We start from the raw sequence: 24934 nt of genomic DNA on the forward strand, positions 1-24934 counted from the left end.
TGTTTGTGAAACAAATTCCAAGCTTTTAGTAGCTCAGGTTAAGTCAGATCCTCGGATCATCCATTAAATACATTTAAATTTGTCATTCTTCTAAAACTCAAAATATCTCAAACATTGTGTGATTATGTTGTCGTATCTGCTCCAATAACTCTTTAAGCAAACCCTGTAGATCCATGCATTATTTTTGACACAATGTTAGTTCGATATTGAGTTTTGAGAATATCATATTCAACCTGTAGGCCAACAATAAATGCTTTGCTTTGGCTTACATTTCAGTGTGCTGTTAAAGTACAGACCTACAGAAGTGTTACAGTGAAAAGTGAACTGTGCAGTGAGAAAATGGTTTGAAAAGCAATAACTAATGTGATTCTTTTGTTTTAGACTTTTACAGTGATCAAAGTAACTCATAGAATATATACTTTGCTACTGAAGTGTTTGCTTTTTTCCACCACGCTATCTTTAACTGTAGACTACACATTTCATTTAGCCGATGTCTTTTGTTTGTCTATTTTTATTGTAAAACTTTCAATGCTTGTATGCTTTTATTGTGAAAAATAAAATGGGCCGGAAAGGCAAGGTTCGCTGATCATTGGAGAGGGGGGAGGTCTTACCGCATGTAAATTATAAACCCAGCGTTTTATACATAAACGCTACAAAACGATTGCTTTCCCCACAGTCTGAGACACTTTCTCATGATTTTGTAACGCTGTCCAACGTAATGGCGTCTTGTGACGACGTGCGGGAAAATGTGAAGGTAGGCCCGCTTCAGATTTGTCTTTAGTTCAAAGTTCAGTTTTTCTGCAAGAACAGTTGTGACATTGCATAATAGTGCATAGCCGTGTTTAATTGATACCTCACTGAATATTTTCCTGAAGTTGAAAATACTGACATTTCTTCAATCAAAACAAATACGATGAAGAAGAGGAAAAACTTTTTTTCTCATTTATTCGTTATTCATGGTCCTTATTTTATGATATGATATTTTTTTGATATGTAATCTCTTTCAAATGTAGGGATTAAAATGTTGAAGACATGCAATGGTAGTGAGGATGTGGTTTTTGTAACTCTAGTTTCCATGTGAGACCGTGTAGTTGAATGTGAAAGCATGTGCAGAGACAGTTGTTAACCATATATTGACTATTATGTGTGCAGAAGTACTATGGCAGCCGACTGGAGTCCTCTGGCGATCTGCAAACAAGTGCTGCCTCCTGCAGCCTGCCTTGCCGCCCACTGCCAAAAAGTGTCAGTGATGCACTGAGCCTGGTTCACCCAGAGGTAACAAAAAAGTAAGCTGTGCACTCTTACCCCACATGAACTTTTACATCCTCTTAAGAAATAACGGAACTTTCTCACACATGCCATCAGGTTGTGTCATTGGTATGAGAGGTACAACAGGAATGGACTGTTTTGTAGCAGTACTACTTGATTACTCAGCAATGAAAAGAGCACAAAACTCTCAGACAGGGCTCGTACAAATCAAACGCAGCAATCGACAGGTCAGGAAAAATATCCAAACATTATCATGCCTCAGTTTCACTGACAAATTACTTATTGGACCTCTCTGTAAACACATCAGAAAGCATACACATACTCCTAAAAAAGACTTTGTGAACATCCTGTATTGTCCATTACTCAAATGTGTAATTGATTGGCTTCAATTTAGTGATTGAAAATGTCATCCAGCAGAGGAACTGGCTTCCGTCCTGGTCTTTACTAGTCTGTTGTCATCCTTTAGAGCACACAGCCATCTCTCTGTATTTCTCATCACTGCACAGTGATTTTGTTGTGATACACTGTTGTCGTTAACAACTCTTTTCTCCAGATTCTTCGGCTGCGGCCTTCCCTTCCCAGCGAAGCTTGAAGGCTGCAGAGTCCTGGACCTCGGCAGTGGCTCTGGCAGAGACTGTTATGCCTTCAGTAAGCTGGTTGGGCCGAGCGGACATGTGACGGGGATCGATATGACGGAGGAGCTGGTGATGACACATACATGCTCACACGACGTTTGACACTAGATCTCTGTGCTTTCTACTAATCAAACTCGCATTTCTTTAGATTGAGGCATCTCGTCAGTACATTGAGTATCATCAGAAGAAGTTTGGCTATGAGAAGCCCAACATCACGTTTGTCCAGGGGTACATGGAGAAGCTCGGTGAAGCTGGCATGCAGAGTGACTCAGTGGATGTTGTGTTGTAGGTTTAAAACATGGATGTGATTCTACATTATCTGTTACAATAAGACGGCTTTGAATAGTCGATAAACAAAACTGGTTTTCCCTCTAATGTGTCCAGATCCAACTGTGTGATCTGTTTGTGTCCTGATAAAAGAGCAGTGCTACAGCAAGCTTACAACATCCTGAAGGTTAGTCTGAAGAATTTGTACCGGCTGCGTTAATGTGTTAAAAGAAAGGTGTGAAGGGAACTCTCTGTTTATCTCATTTTACACAGGAGGGAGGTGAGCTGTACTTTAGTGACATGTATGCCAGCAAAGTTGTTCCTGATCACATGAAGGAAGATCCAGTCCTGTGGGGTAAAATATCTTTACATTATCATCTAAAAGTCATTGTAAATGTGTAAATGAGTAGAATCGCTGCACCGCTGACAGACAATACCCTCTGTGTGTGTGTGTGTGTGTGTGTGTGTGTGTGTGTGTGTGTGTGTGTGTGTGTGTGTGTGTGTGTGTGTGTGTGTGACTTTTGATTCCTGGCCCAGGTGAAGGAATGGGTGGTTCTCTGTTTTGGCAGGATCTCATTTCGTTGGCACACAGCGTAGGTTTCAGCACTCCACATCTCGTTTCAGCCAGCCACATTGTGATCTACAACTGTGAGCTCAAGGCAAAAGCAGGTAACATGACGGCAACATTTAGATAACATGAAAAGATAATTATCACTTTACAATTGATCAGTTGTTTGTATTTTCCAGGTGATGTCAACTTTGCTTCGGGCACTTACCGGCTCTTTAAGCTGCCCAAAAGTCCAGTCGTGTCTGAGGCGACCGTGACCTATAAAGGAACTGTGGCAGATTTCCCAGATCAGCTAGACTTTGATTCCTCCCACTGTTTCAAGGTATAATAAAAGGCCAATCAGGCCGATATTAAATTGCTTTATCAATGTTCACACAGGTTATTTACTAACCTGTGGCTTATTGATCCAGTAATGTATAATGCAAGTAAAATGTAGGTCTGTATATATCTTTTTTAATTAAAAGTAATATTGTTAATTTGTTGTGTTGTTGGAAAGATTATATCATTGTTTTCTTCTGTGCTATGCAGAAAGACGTGGCAGTGGCGGTGAATGGAGAGATGGCAGCAATCCTCCAGAGATCTCGTTTCTCCCCGGATTTCAAAATCCAGGTCTCGGATCAACCAGAGTCCGACTCAGAGTCAACACCACAGGTAGCTGCTGTTTCGGGCTTACCTTAGCTGAAATGCTTTCATTTTGAAAAACAAATACTGACTGCATTCAGAAATAGAGTAAAGTTGACCCGTGTTTTGCATGCAAGAAGGTTGCCTATATAGATGTTTCACAAAAAGAAGCACAATTTATAGCAACAATTTGTTTCTGTCTCGTGTGAAAGTAACCATGAATTTTCTTAATTTGTTCCTCAGTACTGCCACCTCAACCCATTTCTGCTGGCTGACAAACTGGGATCCTCAGTGAAGCAGTGCTCCAAAACAAGCAAATAAAGATGTAGCTGAATCCTGAGGAGATTGTCCTTCAGACTTAGTAGAACTGAGATAAGATCGTAACACACATTTTTAGAGTTTGATTTGTCTATAACATTAGAGATTAATCATGTTATGTGCTTGTTTTCACCGACGTCTTGTTATACTGTACATTTTTAAGGTTTAGTTAGTTTACAAAATAATGCTGTCAGTTAGAAAATAAAGTCTCCAAATACTGAAATACAATTTTTTAGTCATTGTTTTAACTTTTGATGCTTCAACCTACTTGAGAAACATCAAAGTAAATGAACAAGTAAAAGGTTCTGTGTATAAATGATAAATAAAAGAATCTTGCCAGTGTTCTTGACTATATTAAGCTGTCGTTTTGCACCATGAAAGATATACTTCTTTTTTTATGATCAGAAGTTTTTATTGGAGTTATTTTTTCAAACAGGACTGGACGACACATCAGATGGCAGTGTAAGAGACAGGACACATGGAACACAAACAAGGTTATATGATTATATGGCTGAGAATTAGGTTTAGACAACACTGAGACTGAGATTCTGAAAGGTTTCATTATTTGCAGCCTTTGGTGTAAGTAAGAAAAGACTACTGAGAGTGGACTTCCCTGCTTGCAGGTACAGTAGTGGGGGGTGGGGTTTTATAAAATGCACAAAAAGGCCAGTTTGCCAGAAACCAGGACACACAGACTCAAAAAGCAACGAACAACAAAAGTGGAAGTAAAACTCCAAAGACCTAATAATGACTCTGTTTGACGAGAAATGTTCCACCTACACCTGAAGATTAAGATTATTACGTTGTGTTTTATTGTGTCAACATGCAGAAGCAACTTGGAAAATCAAAAAACAGAAAAAAAGGTTATCTACTGATGAGTAATGATGTATTGTCATCAGTGTAACAAACAATTAAAAGGATGAACATAGAACAGACAGAAAACAGTAAGTATGATATGGACTATCAAATTTGTTTAATACCTGAGATTAAGTTATGCACCACAAAGCATCCAGCATAAAGTAAGATTACACAAAGTGCTTTTATTTACTGTATATTCAATTTCAATTTCTATGATCAAGATAAAACCTTAACATCACTACTATAAACATTTATGATTGATTATAGTAAACAGAGGTATTGATAAAAGTAAAAAAACAGACAAAAAACAGTTAATAATCAACCTGTTTATCAATGCATTTGTATTTTAAATTAAAAAAAAGTTACTAATACATATATTGTAACTAAGTCAATTGCAGTGGTTTGTGTGTTTTCAGGAAGTTTTAAGTAGATAAAATAGTATGAAAAATACTATTAATTATTATTATTATACAACTATGACTATACTACAAAATACTATTAAATTGAGTGTTTATGGAGTCTTGGAGTTTCAAGTTAAAACATGGTTGTATATATTTATGTTAGGTGGCTAATAATAATAATAATCACAGACTGTGACCATTTGGACGCACTTTAAGTGGAATCTGTAGTTACAAAGAAAGATGAAGGCGCCATCCTTTGTCACTGAGAGGTGTTTTCACACATCGGGCTTCTGGTTACATCTGCAGCCAGCTCAAGTCATCAGCTCTGAACAGGAGGAAGCGAGAAAACACATATTTAGCAAAGAGTAGTATCCAGATTGTGAGCTGTGATTTGAGATATGATGCTATATAACCCGATGATTTATTCCCCTGTGTAGTGTTTACATGACACTGATGGCATCCAGGTTTCCCACAAGCCTCTGTCATGTCTGTACCAATTGAGTTACAGTATAATAGTTAGCTGCTATAATAAATATTTTTCACATTAATAGAGGATCAAATGACTACGTGTAAAGTAAAGGTGTCGCTTGTATTGTACCCAACAACCCACAGAGACTTATCAAATTAAGCACTACAGATTATTTGGGTTTTACATAGTGAACATTTAGCAGCTAAAGTGACAGATAGTTGGTGGATAGCAAAACAGAGCTTAAAGGAGAGTGAATATTGGAAACATACATGACTCCAAATGAATGATAATGTTGCTCCATATCTGCTGGATGAGTAAATAAGCAATATTTGCTCACAGGTTCTCCCTATCAATTTAAAACGTTGACCTGTTCACAGCTTGTTTCCGCTGCCCCCAAGTGGCCAAAATAAGAAAGACATTTCCTCCCTGATGGCATAACACAGCAGCATAATTCATCCTCATGTCAGTATTTAATGTGCATACAGTATAAAAACACATAAGTCTAGTTTGTGTGAAAGCAGGATGACACTCACTGAGCCTGTGCCTTTGTTATAATCTGGCCAGTCGCCATCAGCTCTGCAAGACAAGCCACAGCTGGGTCGAACATCAGGCTGGCCGCCGCTACCACCACCTTATCTCTGTTAAAGGACAAATGAAAGGCAGTCAGCACAAAGCATACACTCATAATCAGCTGTATCGGGAGTCATTCCACAGCTGCTCACTTGATGTAAAACGCCAGGAACTTCCTTTCTTCCACTTTGCCTTTGAATATGATTTCTGTGTATCCTTCCCCATAGCCTAGAATGAGGAAATGAAAGGGGGAAATGAGACCCGGTATAGTTGTTTTTTTTTAAATATCCTAATACAAGGGTGATACTTTCTTCAATAAATACTCTACCTGTGTATCGGATGCTCTTCCCAACTAACACGGTCCAGAAGAAAGGAACAGACTCACATTTGGTTGGTTTCTTCAGCATGTTTAAGGCAGCTACTCTTCCTGAGGGTTAAAGAAACAAAACAATACATGCATGATAAGGTTAAATCCAGGCTTCAAATAATTTTGGATTAAAACAAAAGATATGTGATGCAGAAACAGAACTCAGCCTTATCTGCAACACACGCATCACAATACGCAACTGGCTCTTTGAATCCATCAGTTACCTTGAGCTTGGGACATTTGCCAGTGACCCACGTTGACTCTTTGGTCTCCACGGATGGTCAGAGGGAAAGAGGTAACATCTCCAGCACTAAAGATATCTGGTACATTGGTCTTCATGAACTGTCAGAAAAGATAAAGGAGATAACAGCAGGAGCCTTAACATTAGGCTCACAAAGACACAGTGTACTGTATTTATACAGCTATTCGTTTCCCTCACCTGGACACAAAATATACATTTTTGGCCAAAAACAAACAGTTAAAAGTCATAACATGTAAAACTGTGGAGCCACATTCATCCCTCATTAGTTATGTCAATATCACAGTGATGAAGGCTTTGATAATTAGCCTGTTACCTTGTCAACAATGACGGCTTTTCTTGAACCTACTTCCAACTCGCTTCCTGCCAAGAAGTCTGAATTGGGAATTACACCTAAAAACGAGATCTTTGTGTTTAAACTGCATGTTTAAAACAGTCCCAAACTTGATTTGTGCAATATAAATGACAACAATTACCAATTCCAGCAATCACCACATCGGCCTCAAGGACTATCCCACTCTTCAGCACCACCCGCTTCACCTGAAAAAAAAGACTAATTTATGAATCTACAGTGAAATACACACTGGAGGTACACAATAGGTTTGAAGCAGCACAGTTCCTGTTTCAGTGACATTGGGCTTTTTGACTGAGAACATTTTTACATGTCACAGTGGGAAAAACACAGGTGTAAATCATAATAATAATGATGGCGGGATTTCTTTGAGCTGCTTCGGTTTCAGGGTCCCGGTATTGTGCATGCTGTCACGGCTTACTGGGACATCAAGCCATCGTTAATGTTATTAGCTACACCTGTGCGTTTCCTACAATAAAAAAAGTCAATGCTAATGGAGTAAATGTAGAGTCACCTTGCCGTTCTCCCCTTGGATCTCAGTGACTCCGTCATTCATGTAAAACTTTACGTTTTCTTCCTCCAACATCTTAAACGAAGAAACTGTGTGTTAAACTTTTGTTCCAGCTGATGAAATCGGATAACAGCGATGGTCTACCGTCATCATTGCCTCTTACTTGCATGCTCATTTTGCCGATCTCTGGCCCCAGCGATCGTTCATACGGGTATCTGGAAGTGCCAACCACGGCCACACTGGCAGCTTTGTTTGACAAGTAGGAGGCCACCTCCATACCTATTGTGTTAATGAGAAACCCTTCAGCGGTCTGCAATGTTGGGTGTGACCACATGTGTGATAAAGCAGCTTTATCTTGCACTGTCACATTTTTTTACATGCATAATCCTGGTTTCATTCTGCTAGGAACTGAACCTGATGACCTATGAAGGAGGATCCGATCACAACAGCTTTCTGGCCCAGACCAGAGCTGTGAATCTCTTTGGCGTCCTCATATCTCTGCAGCAACTTCACTCCCTTCAGGTCCCAACCAGGACAGTCGAGCGGTCGCGCTCTGTGAACAAAATGAGGAATGTACTGTCATCACTGCCGTCGTCACATGGACATTTGTTCGTGAATGTCTCCATTGTCTTTTTTGTGTTCAATAAGTCTCATGACAATCTACAATCTACAAATGTCCTCTTGTTCGTGTAAAACTTGAGGGACAGGATGATGACGCTAACCTACAGCCGGTTGCGATAAGAAGCTGGTCGTAACGCTGCAAAGAGCCGTCGCTCAACTTCACCACCTTATCGGCCGAGTTCACCGACACCACCTGCAACACAAAACACACTTCTTAACACAACGAAAAAGAGGACCAGTTCTTCTCAAGTCACTGTAAATAAATTGTCTCTCACCTCCTTCTGTGTCCACACCTCAACCCCGTGCTGCTGGTAGAAGTCACTTGGTCGGAGGAGAATGCGGCTGCTGTCCAGGTCCAAAGCCTGAAAGAGGCAATGTGTGGATACAGGTTGTCAACAAACACCGACAGAAGAATCTACCTCCTCAAAAAGACAAACAATGCAGGAGGAATACAGGTGCTCACCATACCTCTCTGATTGAGTTCTCACCTTACTCAGTTTGGGCTTGTCAAATGGAGGCAGGGTGTCTTTGGTTACCATGAGGATTCGACCTTGGTAGCAGTTCTGCCGCAGTGTTTCAGCACAAACAAGCGAGGCAGGGCCTGAAATCACAAAACTCATGTTCAATGTGGAATTTTTCTGAGCTTATGGCAGCACTAGGTCTCCTATCTTATTAGCAGAGATTTGTGAACCCCCAAAAAATGTATTTATTATGAATGTATCATGTATTACATCTAGTCCTTACCTCCTCCTATCAGCAGAGTAGTGTGTTTGATGTCTGGTGCCCTGCTGCACATCTCCTTCACGCGCTTCGTCAACTTCAGAGACTGAGGGACACAAACAAACAAGGGACAATTTAAAATAGTGTCTTTTGACACAAAATGAAGGGAAACATTGTGATATTTTTTTATCTATTTAACTGGCCATCACTTACATTTTTGTTGATAGAAACATACACCTTGCCATCCTCAACTTTTACCTGTGAAATATAAAAAAAATATGATTTTTTTCATTTGTCTGCAGCAGGTGAAATGTTGACAACAGCATATATTCTACAACAAAAAGGGACATGTTTGTAAATGAGTGACAAAGTGAACAATAGATACATCTGGCAACACAACTGTAAATGAAGAGAATTGGGGATAAGTCTAAATTCACACTTTTCTTGTGTTCTCAAAATGTTGATTAAAAACCTTGTGCTCAACATGGAGTTTAATCTAAATGTGCATACATAATGACAAAAGGCATAACGTGTGTGGTAACAGCTGAGAAAATATAACTCTGTTTGGAAAATACACAATGTCTGTGGGACTAGCTGCCATCAAGACATTTAATTCGACGATCTCTCATCTGCAGGGGGTGATTTTGCAACTTCACCGTCTTCTACCTGCAAAATGACTTCTTTGTTTGTTTAAAAAAATTGCATTCAAGTGTAGTTTGTATGGTACATAGTTTGTATAATGTGATACTTTTTGTACGAATTACATGGAAGTAATGTTCAAGTAGATCATATAAAATGTGACAACATTTTTCGTTTTAATTGCTATTTAACGTTGATCTCTACCTACATATTTTTACCTTATAACTAGGCAGACAGTCCAGACCTGGATACTCTTCAATATCTCCAGTTCTGACATTAAAGCAGGCACCATGAAAGGGACATCTCACTCTGTCACCAACCAGCGCTCCTGGTTTATTAGAGAACATGCAATTAATACTTCTCAAATTCAATGCAAAACACTAAATAAAGCTATTACTTCAGATATGGGTATATAAAGATAGGGAAGGGTTACCTTTGATGAGAGGAGCGTTGTAATGAGAACACCGGCTTCCCACAGCACTGTACTGACCCTGAGTGCGAACAAGCAACACCTTCTGGTCCCCCACAGTCACCTCCTTCATCCTTTGCAAACACAAAAGGTGGAAGAAGACGAATAGTGAAGAAAAAGCTCCAGAAGGTCATGAAAGTTTTGCACTTCACTAACAGCAGTGGCTATGCCAAAAAAAAAAAAAGTGATCTTTTTTTCCAGTTGTGACTTACTGTCCATCTTTCAGGTCCGCCTCCTGACATACCATCCCAGTCACCTCCTCCTGTTCCTCACCATGACCTGGTTCGTGGCACCGATTCATTCCTGCCAGGCATGATGAGATAATATATATATATTATACATACATATAAAATATACAATGAAAACCAGGGAACTGAGGAGTTTCACTCAGTGTAGTTCATTTTGAAGGTAAGTTATGTGATTGATCTTTGTTTTCTTTTCTACTCTGTACCAATAACATCAATTCCACGGATGAGCATCATGATATAAACTCCTTTGGGGTTTTTCTACAATATGTGTTTCCCTGTTGTTGAGCCTGTTTACTGTATATTTTCTTGGTGCGAATACATTTAAATTCTTGAAAGCCTATGTTTTGTGGTCGTTGAGCTTGTTTTGAAACTCGTATCTATTCCTTACACAGCTACCCTACTTTTAATCCCCATCACCGTATAGGGGCTGCACGTCTGCTGCTAAACGTGCATGGGTAGGTCATTAACAGTGAGAGTTAATGGACTAATAGCCAGTCTGACAGGATGGCTATTAGTCGGTATATCTTCGGTATAGCGCCAACTGTCAGAACCGTTTTTTTTACTTTTGACACAAGCCTCACCTCATCATGTAAAAAGCTCCATGTAGCTGCGCTCACCTGTTTTTTCTTCTGCCGAAATCAACAGTCAGAAACGACGCGTCTGCCGATACAAACGGGTCACACGCAGTGAGGTTGTTATCCGCAGAGAAACAAGCGTGCGTCGTTCAGGAGGAGAGAGCTCAGGAGAACCACCAGCGCCCGCGAGACAGCCAGTCGGAATCACGTGCCACACGCTCCTCCCACAACCACCCGTAACGGAGTGATTATACACCATTCATAAATGATTGAGCATTGATTATTCTTGCTTTGGAAAAATGTGCTGTTTGGTATCCTCGACAACAAGAGACAGGAAAAGCAACCACGTGTGCACGGTTAATTTGACTATTGTCATGGACAAATTCCATATCCGGAAGCTATGCTTCATTTCCTCTGAAACAAAACATAATTTTATTTATTTATCTTAAAATGTGCATCCCAGTCACTCACCCACTTAACGATAATTGCCCTTAAAAGTTTCCATTTGTATCTTCACCATCATATATCTCACTCTGGTGGACCCATTCTATTGTACTGACAATACCAATGATAGTACAATGGGATCTGAGGGGCAGGCTGCTGTTAAAACTAACTTTAACCGGAAGGTGGCGCTGTGTCACCAAATATTAGAACAGTCAGTCATGTCCATGGCCACTTACAATGAATGAAACAAGTCAGATATTCATTATGTTTCAAGCTCCAGTTATAATAATAAACAGTACTAATGTATAATAAATGTGTGCTTGATTAAAGTACCATGTCATGCGTTATTCTCTGAAATAAACTACTTTTCAAAAAATCCACGGTTTTTCGTGAAAGAGTGGCATAAGAACGCGTCCTGAACCCGTTGATGTATTGTTAATACACGAGACCTCCTCGTGTTGTACTCGCACTCATTTGAACTCATTTGAACTCCTTCCGGGGTTGTTTTACATAAACACGTAATTCATGGTGCCTTCAAGTGCTGTTCGTACTACGGCTCTTCCTTGTCCAGATTGTACTTTGTGGTGTTTTCTAACGTTTATGCAAGAAATAATATACACTGTAACATAACCTACCTTGGCGGCTATTGTTATAGTAGATAGATAGGATGAATCTTTTGGAGAAAGTGCGCCGCTGTCCCCGCAGTAGGGTGGTCCGGGTTATCCAATATGGATACTAGTTTATTCAGTGTTGTCTCCACCACCTTTTCCAGATTGTATTGTTTGCAATTTACTATTCAGTTTCTGGGAAGTATGTTCACTCAGTCTGTGTTTCTTCTGAATTGTTTAATTCAACAAAAGAGCTTTCAAATATTAAATGTTATCTAAATACAATACACAAACCTTGCCTAAAACAGCTACAGCCTAAATTTGGCAATATTTTGATCTGATTAAAGATTAAAATAACAAGATACAAATCTGACTATGAGTTTTCAATAACCAGTCAGTGCAGATATCATATATTACTAATCCGCTTGTATTTCTGAACATTGTTGTCCCCAATGCAATGTAGAATAGCTCACAGCTAGCCTAAGAAAAAACAGCTGTGAGACTGAGAAGATCCAAGAAAATGTGAAGCAATAAAACGTGAGAATACATTAGCTCCCATTTTGCCTTTTGTTTAGAATAGTTGACAGCTTTTTCAAAGTCGAATTTTGATTGATTATTATCAGCACTTCTTGCAGGATTTATTAGTACATTGTTATTATTTAGGCTCCCAATGAGCACCAACCCGGATTTCAACGTTGATTGCTTTTTGAAATTGGGTCTGAACGTTAAAGACCTATTTTCAACATATTTAATCTAAATTGGGGTTACAATATCAACGTGTCACAAAACTACAATTCATTTTAAAATATTGATGGTTTGTTCAGTTGTACTTTATATTGTGAACTTTTGCACAAACCCTGGTCAATATTTGTTATTATTTCGTATTTTCTATTATAATGTGTCTCTATATTTTAGTGTGTCTCTTAACCTTTGCACTGTATCTATCGCTATACAATAAAACACTGAAGAGAAATTCCTATTGTGTGCAAACCTACTTGGCATTAAATCTGTAGCTGATTGTTAATATTTCCGACAGCGCATGAACGTCACACCATACATGAAACGTGCTCTTGGCCGCGCCCCCTTTTCTATAGTAGGGCGTGGAAAAGCCATCGCTGTCGTTTCTGTTGTTGATGTCAAAAAGTTACACAAGCCAGGGGATGGGTTTTACAACAAGGACGGTTTCACAACAGTAAAAGAGGCTCCACGCCCACATTCACCACCCATCTCCTCCGGTCACACCTTTGAGGGGGGTCAATACAGAGAAATACCACAGACACTCAATCACTGGAGAACCATTCCACAGACTTGTCCACGCCTTCTCTCTCTACACAACAAACGTGAAAGAAACACGTTTTCTTTTTTTTTGCGCGCTTCACGATCCTCTTTGAGTGTCCTGAAATGATCGGGGATATTCCGGTATGTTAACGTTGATTTGATATCGGTCGTCGCAAAACAAGTAGCTCACAGTCTGTCTGGACCGCGCGGTCGAAGGCTCCTGGTGCGCTTCACGTTTGGGGACAATTGTGTCCTGAGAAGTCTTCACTTGTATTATATCACAGATATTTCAGCCATGGAGTTGAGTTCAGTGATCTTAACCACCGGGAGCTCCGTCGGATTTTTCCGACTCGTTAACGCTGGGTTCGGAAAGCTGCCCATGCCTGAATCCGCCTGCAGGAATGCATGGAAGTGGAGAAACATCTCCACATCCATTGTGCACAGTTTCATCACTGCGATATGGGCAGTTGCGTGGTGAGTTAACACCGCTTTATTCCGTTTGAATGAAACCGTGATCTGATTGAAAATCCATACTTTACGCATGTTTATCTCGCGAGCATGTTTTTTTATAAATGGATGCTGGCTTTTGGCGCCCCGGTTTGTTAAAAAATGTTCGACCTTAATTTTTGCCATGCTGTTTGGCCAGATCCTCCACCAATAACTCAGGATATATTTAAATATATGATGTAACCTATAAAGAATCTTATGACTGGCACTGACTAAAGTATACTTTATTGTATAGATATCGCTCCCAAATAAAGTTCCTCAAACTGTAAAAACACACCTTTTTGAAATTATTTACCTGAACTCCTGTGTTCATCTTTGCAGCTTTTTCCTTCACCCACAGATGGCTGAAGATTTGATAGAAACCCACTCTGTGTTTTCTTACGCGTTGGTGTCGTTTTCTATCGGTGAGTAGCCTGCCAGCACTTCTACAGTGTTCATTTATGAATTGTGCTCCGTGTGTTCTGAATGGGCTGGGTCGTGGTGTTGGTGCACCCATGGGTGCTGCCATCATAAGGGGAAATTCGGTAGTGACACTATCCATCCCATGGTGTCCTTTTACTTTTGATAACATCAGTGCCACCCTGAATGCTCAATGAATTAACTGTTGAAATGTTGATATGGTCCATCGTTTCTCAAGTCATACGGCTGTTCATTGTTTCTACAATTCACTGACATTGTTAATTTTTACTATATTGTAGTATAATGGAAAATATAAGGGTTTACCAGGGTCTTTAACATTAAAAAAATTCTCACTGGCCTGTCTATGAATGAATTAGAGAGGGTCATTATTTGTTATGGGGTGTGTTCTCGTGTGTACCCTCACTTTAATTTGACCCTGGCCACATTTACAAGTTCTCTTGTCCTGTAGATTTTTATTTATTTATTTTTTTTCTACTAAATTGCGTCTTGGAATCCGCAATGTAGGCTACATTGACGTTTACCATCTACGCTCTGTAAACCAAATTAGAGACTTGCATGAATTATATTTAGCTTGATATAATTAAGATTTCTCAAACCTAAAAACACATGGGACCCCACCTTCTTAAAATATCAATTCGCCCTGTTTTTTTTCTTCTTTTTTCTCATTGATCCTTAAAGTGTTCTTGAAGCAACTTCTGTCACGTGAGCCGTCTTAAATCCACAAATTTATTGGATTTGTGTTGGTCAACAAGCGCTCCCCAAGGATTCCCAGGATGTTTGACATTCCTTCAGGAAGCCCGGCCCTGGAAGCTGGCAAAGCAAGAGGCAGCGTCGGTATGTGAAGATCAATGGAGGGCATTATTATCAGTCCTAGGCACCAGGCGTAACCCCATACAGTCATGTGACATCACCAGGACAGTAAGCGCGCAGAAAAAGTCAGTCGATTTATGCGCGCCATGCACGTCAGATTCCAGCGGTAACAGAGAGGGGAGTCATTCACTCAAAAACACTTCTCCAGAGCCCTCCCACTGGAGATGTGGTGGGATTCTGAGGCCTCAGTGAGCTGGAGTGAGGAGGTTTGTTCTCCAGATTTGTGCATTCAGCCCGGCTCGCTGTGATACCACGCTGCAAACCTCGCAGTGGCATGCCGCAAATGATTCTCCACTTGTTGAATAGAGACCTTGTACAATGCCTCGAAACAATGTCTGACAGTGGAACCCAACGATGGTTATCGGCTCGTGGGTGCGATACCATCAACACTCCACATTCTCCATGATTGACCAATTTAAAGAATAATGCTCTCTTGCTGTGGTGTTTCAGAATAGTAAATTACGTCTTAATACAGTTAAAAAAGAGATACACTGACAACAAGTGAAGTTTAAACAGACTGTAGAAAGAAAAAGCCACAGTGAAAAGATGTTTACATGCCTCAGTAACTTGGCCAGGATCAGACTAAGCCAGGTGTTTGAATCGGGTTTCTTAGACTTCTAACAGAGACTTAACTATGTTGTGTCAGCCTGAAACCCGGGTTGTTTGACTAACTGGTTTGATGTACACATGCCAGTGACTGTCACTTCTCAGGAACTTGAGTGTATCACTTTGGAGGATTTAAAAAAAAAAAAATGTTTTTCCTTCTGCTCAGACATTAGTTGATAGCTGATGGAAAGTCAGGTAGTATGAGTTTAATTTGTTCTCAGTGTAGACATTAGCCATGCAACGTAAAGAGTAATTTTCCTCTATGTCACTCATTCATTCTTTGTTCCACCTGCATGTTTTTCATACAGATGTGTCAGCACTGAATGAATAAGAAAATATGTCGCCATATTGGGTCCCCCGTATCACTTTTCCAACACAATGAGGTTCATTCCAGTCCCACCAAAGCCCCCAGCTCCCTCGCAACCCTTCATCCTCAACACTTCATTATTTCTCCAGCATTTTGAATAGCTGTCACCATGGATACGGCTGGTTGGTGGATATGAATAGCTTCTCTCCAAGACGCATCTTGCTTGCCATCATTGTCGTCATGGAAGCAGCCCCCCCCCCCCCCCCCCCTCGATACACTTCATATGCTCAACGCTTCTCTTGCCAAATAAATTTGTCCTGCTTTGGTTGATTAATGAATTGTTGAACCTAAAGATGTTGTTCACATTAGCTGAATGCTCTCTATCCTCACAGGTTACTTCATCTATGACTTCCTTGACATGTTTGGGAACCAGAAGCTGAGTCAGGCCTGGGAGCTTCTCTTTCATCACATTGTGGTAGGTCCTTCAAGCAGCACTATCCCAGTTACAACTAAGCTTTGTTCCAAAGGTGTTACACCTTGACCGCTACTCCCAGTAGACTAGATCTAACTCTTCAGAAATAGGTAGAAATCCTCTACCTGTACCTATGAATCCATTTTACAGTATTTCAATGTACAGATAAAATCAAGCGGGACAACCTCAACCTCAGCACACCTTTCAGAAGCGCATACATAGGACAGACGACATACCAGACTTTCTTGTCTAGTGACAAAGGAGAGCACAAGTGACAAAGGAACAAAGAGGCAATCATTCCTGTGTGACAGACCCTTCCCCCTGCCAAGCATTCAGCCTACTTTCATGCCTCAAGAAAGTTGAAAGGAAGTACCATTCAGATCAGTTAACCCTTCCCTTATTCCTGCTTTTCAATACTATGGAAAATAACCTGAAGTGGAAGTATAGATCTACATCCTGACTGCATATTTTCATTCTCTACTTGTGACTGCGTGACCTACATCCAAGACCGCGCTGCTGTGGTGCGTTGCTTTCTGTTGCCAAGTTCTCGTCTTGTTATTGTAGTGTATCGTTCACCTCGCAAGAGCTGTTTATTAAAAAAAAAATTGGAAGTGTTTCTGGCAGGATTGGAGTGGATTTGCACTGTGCAGAAGCCACAATTTATGTGTGTTTGGTTGTTAATGCAGACATGTTTTTAAAACCCAAAGTATGTGGAAATAATTCTTTGGAGAAGTCAGAAATTAGTCCTATAAGGACGTGGCTCGCCGCGTTCAGTAACAGATTTATAAAAGAAAATCCTTAAAAACCTTGCTTAATATGGCCGTATACTTTATGTATGAATATGTGCATACAGTATACAAATGTAAACATACACTTTGATATCGACTTATATTCTATCCTGATAAATATCACTTTAAAGGAACAGTGTGTCGGATTTAGTGGCAAAAACACAAAGATTCTTAGTTTAAGGTGGTCATACAGTAACAAAAACAAAGTTATGAATATTGTATTCCATGTCCGCCAATACATCTTCCTAAATCCTACACACTGGTTCTTTTAAGATTAATATCTTGACGTTTCATGGGTACTCTGGTAAATATTTTTCCTGCTCATTTATATACAAAACAACTCTTAAATGTCAGTTGGAACCCCTTTTCAGTAACTCTCACACACAAACCCACTGAAGGCTTTTACACAAGCATGGAGGCTGACAATGTGCCAGGAAACTGACAAAAGTTTTTATCAACTGGCCCACATTTCTACTGGTTTAGGTAGTCTGATGGCAGCGTGATAAGCTATGGGAATTCCTTGCAGCAAACACAGCATAACAACCACCATAACAGACCAGATGCAGTATTTGCGCATAAACACATAATACACGTGTTAGAAAATAGTAAACATTTGAAAAAGTTTCCTGTGTTGGTCACTATTTCATCATGTGCCATCATCAAGCCTTAGTGCAGAACTTGAGGTAGTAGATTTGCCCAAAAGTATAATTTCACTGCATGCACCAACAATGTAAATGCATCTAAGTACATCTTAAGTAGTTGCGTATTTTGTGCTGTTTCTTGGCAAACTTTCCATTTATGTTTCATTAGCTTTGAGTATTTTGCCAATAAAACATTGGCCTCCTTGACAGACAAATTATGGTTTTGTTGTAAATTTTGTTCATTTTTACTCGAGTCAAATATCAATGTCCTCCCTTATTCTCAGGATGCTTCTGGTTAGGTATTGACCCAATGATGATTGATGATTGTACTACCCTGTGACATCAGGGGCCCTTTGTTTCTAAACAAGGTTAAACCCACACCTGACTCAATCTTTGCCAGGTGAGAACCAGTGTTTCAGTGGTGGAAATGCTAAGAGTCATTGAGGAATACTTGTGGGAACCAGCTATTACACCAAGATGTTGTTGGTGGCAAAGGCCTAACGGAGGTTGGGAGAAGATTGACATGTTGTCGTGTTTTTCTGAAAGTCTTGTTTTTTTTCCCTCGTTCACTTCCTGAAAGCCTTATGAATGGATGCTTTGGCCAGGCCAGCTGGCCTCGGACTGTCACCAGAGTGTGGGAGGCACGGCGACATCTTCCTCATTCACATGGTTTTCTGTGTTTCTCAGCGAGCTCACTCTCTTTCTCTGAACTCCCTTCGTTTCTCAATTGTACCATCATCAAAACTTTAACTCATACTATGATGTTAGCCTCCTGACTTCCACAGATCTTTGTGAAAGGCAATCCTCCTTCAACAATCTTGTCCTCATGTGGCCTTTTTTATTATTTTGCTGGCTTTGTTCTTGTTCTTTTGATGCAACTTTTATAAATTAGGTTATTGCGTTAGAGGTTCATGAAGGGTTGTAAAGCCACAGAGCGAAGTCAGGGCTTGATTTGCAAATGTCAAAAACAAACTCAGCAAACATCACAATGGAAATATACCATGCTGCATGTAAAGCATTTATGTGTGACTGAACAAACAATCTGGAATGCAGGGGTGTGTCTTGAGTGGACACTTTTTGAACGCTGTGTCAACAATTGATTATTAAAAAAAAAGCTGTATTTTTTTAATATATTTTATTTTGTCTCACATCTTACTTTTTTCATCTGCTCTTATGCTTGGTTTTGACCCCAATCCACCTTCACCACTTTTTGTGGCATTTCAATTTTTGTACTAACCTCTGAGGGTTTCCTCTGTTATTCAAGCATGCAGGGAAACAGCACGAGGTGTAACATGAGTTTTTGTTGATCCCTGTTGTCGCAGTCTAGGAGAAATAATGAAGTCAAACATTCGATGGGAAGTTTGTTTTTTTCCCCCTTCTTATTGACTGAAGTGGAGATTACATCTTCTTGTTTCTGTTTGAGAAGCATGCGGGCTCTGCCACAGTCACTCACGCCTGATGAGATCCTGTCTGCCATAACCTCATGCTTCCTTTGGAAAACAGGAAGTCACGATAGTTCTGCCAGAAATAAGGTGGCTGCTTCGGAGGAGAATATGTATGCACCTACTAATATAAATATAAATATAAATATAAATAAATATATATATATTAGTAGGTACATACGCAACATGCAGAATTTGTTATAAATAGACATGTGGCCTGTTAAGAGTTGTGCTTAAGAAAGAGTAGAGTTGAATGTAATTTTGGAGTTTGGCGTTTTTGCCATTGTTTGCACTGGACTAACTGCAGTGCATATGGTTAATGTAAAACTGAGGTCTGTTTGCCGTTCTTGAAGAAAAAAAACAAAAAAACTTGTCTGCATGTTGAGTATGTTTCAGGCTTGTTTGCCCATGACTCTTGGAAATAGTGAGCTTGTAATTAAAAATATGAGCCAGAAGTGAAGGATGCCAAGCAGAAGTGCAGATTATTTTTTCCGTGCTCCAGCGAGAGCATGTGAATAGCAGTATGTCCAATGTTGTCTCTTGAGCTATTCATCGATAATACACAATGGAAACACCAAGTGAACCAGCTCTCTCTCTCTCTCTCTCTCTCTCTCTCTCTCTCTCTCTCTCTCTCTCTCTCTCAGCCAAAGAGAGAGGCCAAGAGTTTTGCAGCATGTTTGCTGTTCCCTTCCATTTATGCCTCTCATCCCACTCTCATTAGGCAGAATTCAATTATCTTCATAAAGAGGGCCCAAGGCAGACACTCTTCTCAAACAGATCAGGGCTGCAAAGGTTAATCAGCTTTTTAAAAATCCATGCTGTTTCCAATCACATCTGCTTTTCTCGGCATTTCTTCAAATCTAAAGCCGTATGTTTGTCCGCTCTTGAATATTCTCCCCACTATATGGATCTTAGTTGTGTAACATTTCATCATCATTTATATTTCAATTAGTGTCAGCGAATACTTAAGTTCACAAATTGCTCTTACAAAAAGGATTCTGTAACAAACTAGGAAAGTAATTGATTTCTTAACTGCAACGATCAGTCACATTTACTCAGGTTTAAATGAGGTAAATGTGTTGATCTAACAAATATAACCACTTATGCTGCAGTAATATAAATGTTGCTCCACCTTTTGTAATCTTCCTCAAAGCCTTTTATGGATTTTAAGTGTGAAATTTAAAATTCAAAGTTTGGTTGGGCATCTGAACTTTCATATTGTTTGAAAGTCTGAACCTGTCTGATTAAAATCATTGTTGTCAAGTTTGTGCCATTCAAGCAGGTTCCCAGCAAGTTTATCTCTCTATTTGGTTCAAACGTTTCCTTGTTCAGCCAATAAAAAGCTAAGCCACAGCATGGAGCTGATGCTCTTTCTTAAGAGATGAGTTTACATGAGTGATGCAGTGTTACTATTAAACACACAAATTTGAATTATTGTTTAATGTTAAGAGGGGTTTCGTTGACACCCACCACCTTCTGTTGGTGGATGGTATATAGTATATAAGGAGTTCAGTTGATTTACTAAAACAACAGCACCTTTCTGTGTGTTTTTACGCTGGAAATCCTTCAAGGAGCTTGAACGCTCGTATTTTCCACACTCAACCTCAGTCACATTTTTTTCTCTCTTGAAGGTTCATCTTGTAGCAACCTCAGATATAAATGGAACTTGTCTCAGTTTACCAGGCATGAAAACGGATATTTGTGGGGAGAGCGTGAAGCTGTCTCTCGTAGCCACTAGGGAAAGTCAATTCCTGCAGACCCGGGGACACACCGTATTTGGTTGTTGGCCATGTTGCGAATGCTTTGACACCACATGTCACTGGAACGCAGCAGATCTCTATATCTTCAGCTCTGTAGAACCTGATTGTCCTGTATGCCTGTTTCTCTCTTTTGCTTTAACACTTCCCTTTTCTTTGCTCCAGCTACTCCTTCCACTAGCGGCTGGGTGTCTGAAGAGCTCGGACCAGCAGCCTAATGTGGCAGCAGTACAGACAAATAGACTGCAGTGGGCAGATTTGTAATCCCTAAAGCCTCTGTGGTTTGAGGTCTCCATTGTTGCTGAGGTGTCCCTGTTTATTCAAACGTATCCGAAGTTCAACTGGTCCATTTCCTGATGGATGTACGTCCTCCACTGGTAGATCTTGCATTGACAAGAGCATTATGAAGCATTCTGTTGAGTGTTTAGTGTCAAATAGAAGTGTAGAGCATGGTTTTTAATATATCCTTGTGTTGTCTTTTCATTCTTTAAACAGCCAGGGTTCTTGATATTTTATAGCAGCAGCTGAATTGCATGTTTTTGTTTTGGCTAGCCAGCCCACAGATATATTTCCAGCCATCCACAATCTGTGGGCGCGGCCACTCCTCCTTTTTGACCCACGCTTTGGTGTGACAAACCACATGGAACGAGGTTTGTGTTTTTAAGAATCGCTATCGTAAGATCTGTTGTTTTCACTGAAATGTAGGATGATGATGGCCAATGGGATTGCAGAGAGAGACACTTATTGCAAAGTAGAAAATGCAACGTGTAGTGTTGTAGTTTTCTTTGGTGGGGAAAGAGAGTGTGTGTGTGTGTGTGTGTGTGTGTGTGTGTGTGTGTGTGTGTGTGTGTGTGTGTGTGTGTGTGTGTGTGTGTGTGTGTGTGTGTGTCTGTCTTAGCAGTCTCCTTTTTTTGGCGGGGAACCCCAGAAAGTTCCCCCCTCCTGGATCCTGACAGGAGGACAGACATCTGGTCTCCACATGAACCTCAGGGGGGAGAGGGAGAGAGAGAGAGAGACAGAGAGCGATGCAGCACACCTCCTGCTTCCTGAAGGGGCTTCTGCAAACGTGTGCACCCCCTCAAAATATTTCTGTGCTGCAGCTCCACTCCATATATCACACACGCTGCCTTGTTCTCAACACCCCCCTATAGTAAGACCGCCAAACATCTCCCCCATCCCCCCTCGTACACCTACTCTCTGCAGCTTGTACCACCCACTCACATGGCTACAAACCAACCAATGGGCGCCTCTAGTAGTATTATATCTCGCTTTTGTTTTCCCCTCATGGTATGGCTGTCTTACATTGAGGAATTTTCCTCAACGGTTTACAATCATCTATTGCAAAGGTAACAGACAAAATAAAATCTACAGATTAAGTGAGGCTGCTTCTTGTCTCTTTATCAAACACAATAATGCTGCCTTGAGGCTCTGAAAAGCTGCAGTCACTGTGGACTATTAAAAGTTCAAAATTGCTGTCAGCCTTCAATAGGTGCGTGTGACCTGTCTTCAGAAGTCGGGTACATATTTGCTGATATGTTATTACACAGTAGCAAAGTATAAATTGAGATCGAGATTCATTTCACATGCGTTACATGTCTGTTACATTGTCCCTTACCATGAGCATTTGAGAGTGAGGAATGCATGCCCAAACAAACCGCACACTTGTGAGAAATATCTCTGAGAAAATATGTTGTGATCATAAAGACAGAAAAAGACCGCTGTTAGCATTGGTTGGGAATTCAAAGTTAAGAAATGGGAGGTACATCTTTTGAATAGCAGTAAATTAAAAAAAAAATGTTTGGACCGCAAAGCAGTTGACAGTATGTGTGGAAAAACCGACTTACAGTATATCTGGTATTCATATCTACAGGTAGAAAGCAGAAAAGAGCACTTGTGTTACAAACTCATACACACACGTGCCATGCTTTCCAAAGAGCCGGGAGGCTGGAAAGGGAGAGCGCTCCAGAAAAGGAGGTTGCATTTGTTTGCAGTTGGCATAACAACCAAGAATGCTGTTTGTCGAGGCGTTCGTCCATCCATCAGCAGTTTTAAAAAACGGAGGGAGTTGGCTACCTGTAAGCTATTTGTCATTGAAGAAGAGCAAGGTGGGGCGAAGAAGGAATTGTGCGTTTGTTCTCCCCGAGTGAGACGCCTAACAGCCTGGAACCATGGCATGAAAAAAGATCGAGAACAAACTTGGCTGAGCTCCAGCTGCAGTGGGAATACCTTGAGTGCTTTCCTAAAGCAGCGTAGGTGGGTGAGCAAGCAGTAACCTCACATTGAGCAATTGTAGCAAGTAGAGTTGAACCATTTCAGTGTTATAAATAAGCAAGTAAACATTAAAGTGTCCTATCTCGATACTAAAAGTGTTGAACAAACGGGAAAATCATCAGATCTCAAGAGCTTTCTGGTGCTTCCTGGTCCTAATGAGCGTTAAGAGCATTGGGAATCTTTCTTTGGCCACTCTGAGAAGTGAGGTAATGACTGAGACATACAGTACAGTACTCACAAGGCAACTCAAACCACCGCTCCTCCCTTCACACCCAGTGCCTGAATACTACAAGTGACCATGATTCACAAAAAAAACACGCCTATTAACAGTCCTAGAGCCTCACCCCGATGTCTCATGTGAAGATGAGGGAAAAGACTCTCTCAGCTCGGTAATTGAAATGGCACACATACACTTGCAAATGAATACCCACGCAGTCCTAATTGATCACATTCGCCTTGAACAATTGTAGTTCTGACTGGATGTTTGTGACAGCGAGGCACTGAAGTGTCTTGCTGTGCTGCTATCAGCTGACGGGAGTTAACGCAGCTCGCATGATAGTAGTTATGACTACCATCCCTCAGTCCTCTAGTGTGTGTGTGTGTGTTTAAACTTTGAACTCTGTATGTGTGTAATCATTACCGTCTCATGTTTCCAGGCTGCACATCCTTCCTTACATTTTGTCTCATTGACTTGGAGCTTTTGTAAAGCCCTCCTACCCACTCATCACCCCACAGCTGTTCTGCCTATCAGACAGCGAACGTTTCTCCATTGAGCTTCCTATTGGTTTCCTCTCCATCAGCGTCACTCTGCCATTTCCTGTCACTTTATGACCCGTATTTAGGAAGCACTGTCTAGGTTCCAATAATGTATTTTTAGGAAAGGTAACATTTTTCACATTCTGACATCTTAAGAGGACAGAGAATAATACTTTCGTTAAATAAATTCATATTCAAACACAAACATTCAGCCACCGTCTTTGTCCCAGATAGTCACAGGTGCATCTACAAAGCACAGTTTTAGTTTAGTTGGTTTTGTGGTCGTATGTTTGCTTTAGTTAATTGTAGTTTGGCTTGATTTTCCGGCTCAACTTATTTGTCCGTGTGAAAGCTGCTTGATAATACTGCGGTGTTGGTTTCACCCTCAGCATATTCTGTTGGTAAATGCTCTGCTGGAAGTTTTCTAAGTAAGTAAGTAGTCTTTGCGTTGACTCATTGGACTTTGAAAGCTGTATTTTAAGGCAGAAGTAAGGATTTATTGTTTTCTTACAATAAAATGTATTGAGAAAGCTCTAAGTTGGTATTTAAAGAAACTATGAGGCATTTGTAAATTTTGTAAATTTCAAAATTTTGCATTATAGTAAAATAAATAAATAAAACACAATACAGTTTTTTGGTTTAGGGTCCAATTTTAGACAAACTTCTATCAGAAAACAGAATGTGTCAAAATAGCCTGCTTACATTTTGAAAACTATTGAGGCTTTGTTGTGATTGAAAGAAAAGTATCATAGATGCCAAAGATAAAATAAGCAGAGCAAATAATGCCACCTTACATTTCTTAAATCCTTCTTTGTAAACAGTTATATTTTAACAGCACTTTCACAGACAAAATAACTCTTAAGCATTATTTTACTATACCAGTTTTTACAAAAAAAACTGTAGCAATTAATTAGAAGTGCTGCTAAGATATAATTATGTTCAAGTGTAGTATACTATATTTGTATGTAGTTTATTTTATTTTATGAGTATACCATTTATTTTACTTATTTATTTATTTACATATTTATAT

The 24934-nt window shown here is 40.1% G+C and overlaps 3 protein-coding genes across 6 annotated transcripts in view; 2 read left to right on the forward strand and 1 right to left on the reverse strand.

The window, feature by feature from the left end:
* The first annotated feature begins 608 nt into the window (after positions 1-608).
* zgc:153372 (uncharacterized protein LOC767695 homolog) lies at positions 609-4020 on the forward strand. The gene is made up of 10 exons (XM_068710307.1): positions 609-754; positions 1153-1286; positions 1823-1973; positions 2053-2189; positions 2289-2358; positions 2445-2526; positions 2709-2840; positions 2919-3061; positions 3268-3390; positions 3604-4020. Exons 1-10 carry the CDS (start codon positions 719-721, stop codon positions 3679-3681), a joined length of 1086 nt encoding a protein of 361 aa, XP_068566408.1. The 5' UTR covers positions 609-718; the 3' UTR covers positions 3682-4020.
* Positions 4021-4627: 607 nt separating this feature from the next.
* Positions 4628-14011, reverse strand: aifm4 (apoptosis inducing factor mitochondria associated 4). 4 transcript variants are annotated; one of them, XM_068710329.1, is made up of 20 exons: positions 10915-11206; positions 10786-10822; positions 10127-10222; positions 9879-9988; positions 9664-9773; positions 9020-9064; positions 8831-8912; positions 8575-8687; positions 8362-8448; positions 8188-8279; positions 7888-8018; positions 7629-7744; positions 7469-7540; positions 7079-7142; positions 6919-6995; positions 6568-6685; positions 6305-6403; positions 6129-6204; positions 5940-6044; positions 4628-5262 (listed from the first exon to the last, which is right to left on the reverse strand). In XM_068710329.1, the coding sequence occupies exons 1-20, from the start codon at positions 10994-10996 to the stop codon at positions 5232-5234; spliced, it is 1743 nt and encodes a 580-aa protein (XP_068566430.1). In that variant the 5' UTR covers positions 10997-11206; the 3' UTR covers positions 4628-5231. The 4 variants fall into 4 exon arrangements, with proteins under 4 accessions (XP_068566430.1, XP_068566416.1, XP_068566423.1 ...); XM_068710315.1 differs by lacking the exons at positions 10786-10822; positions 10915-11206 and adding an exon at positions 13870-14011 and having other exon boundaries at positions 10127-10217; XM_068710322.1 differs by lacking the exon at positions 10915-11206 and having other exon boundaries at positions 10127-10217; positions 10780-10868.
* The window catches only part of LOC137872107 (TLC domain-containing protein 2-like), a 29533-nt gene continuing 17564 nt past the window's right edge, over positions 12966-24934 (forward strand). Inside the window, exons 1-4 of the mRNA XM_068710345.1 lie at positions 12966-13208; positions 13352-13541; positions 13896-13978; positions 16170-16252. Of these exons, the coding sequence (XP_068566446.1) occupies positions 13363-13541; positions 13896-13978; positions 16170-16252 (345 nt within the window). The 5' untranslated portion in view covers positions 12966-13208; positions 13352-13362. The remainder of the gene's footprint in view (positions 13209-13351; positions 13542-13895; positions 13979-16169; positions 16253-24934) is intronic.

The sequence above is a fragment of the Cebidichthys violaceus genome, unplaced genomic scaffold (genome assembly GCF_023349555.1).
Source record: "Cebidichthys violaceus isolate CVI_PGR_0920_01 unplaced genomic scaffold, fCebVio1.0.p SCAF_1, whole genome shotgun sequence".
Classification (NCBI taxonomy): Eukaryota; Metazoa; Chordata; class Actinopteri; order Perciformes; family Stichaeidae; genus Cebidichthys; species Cebidichthys violaceus.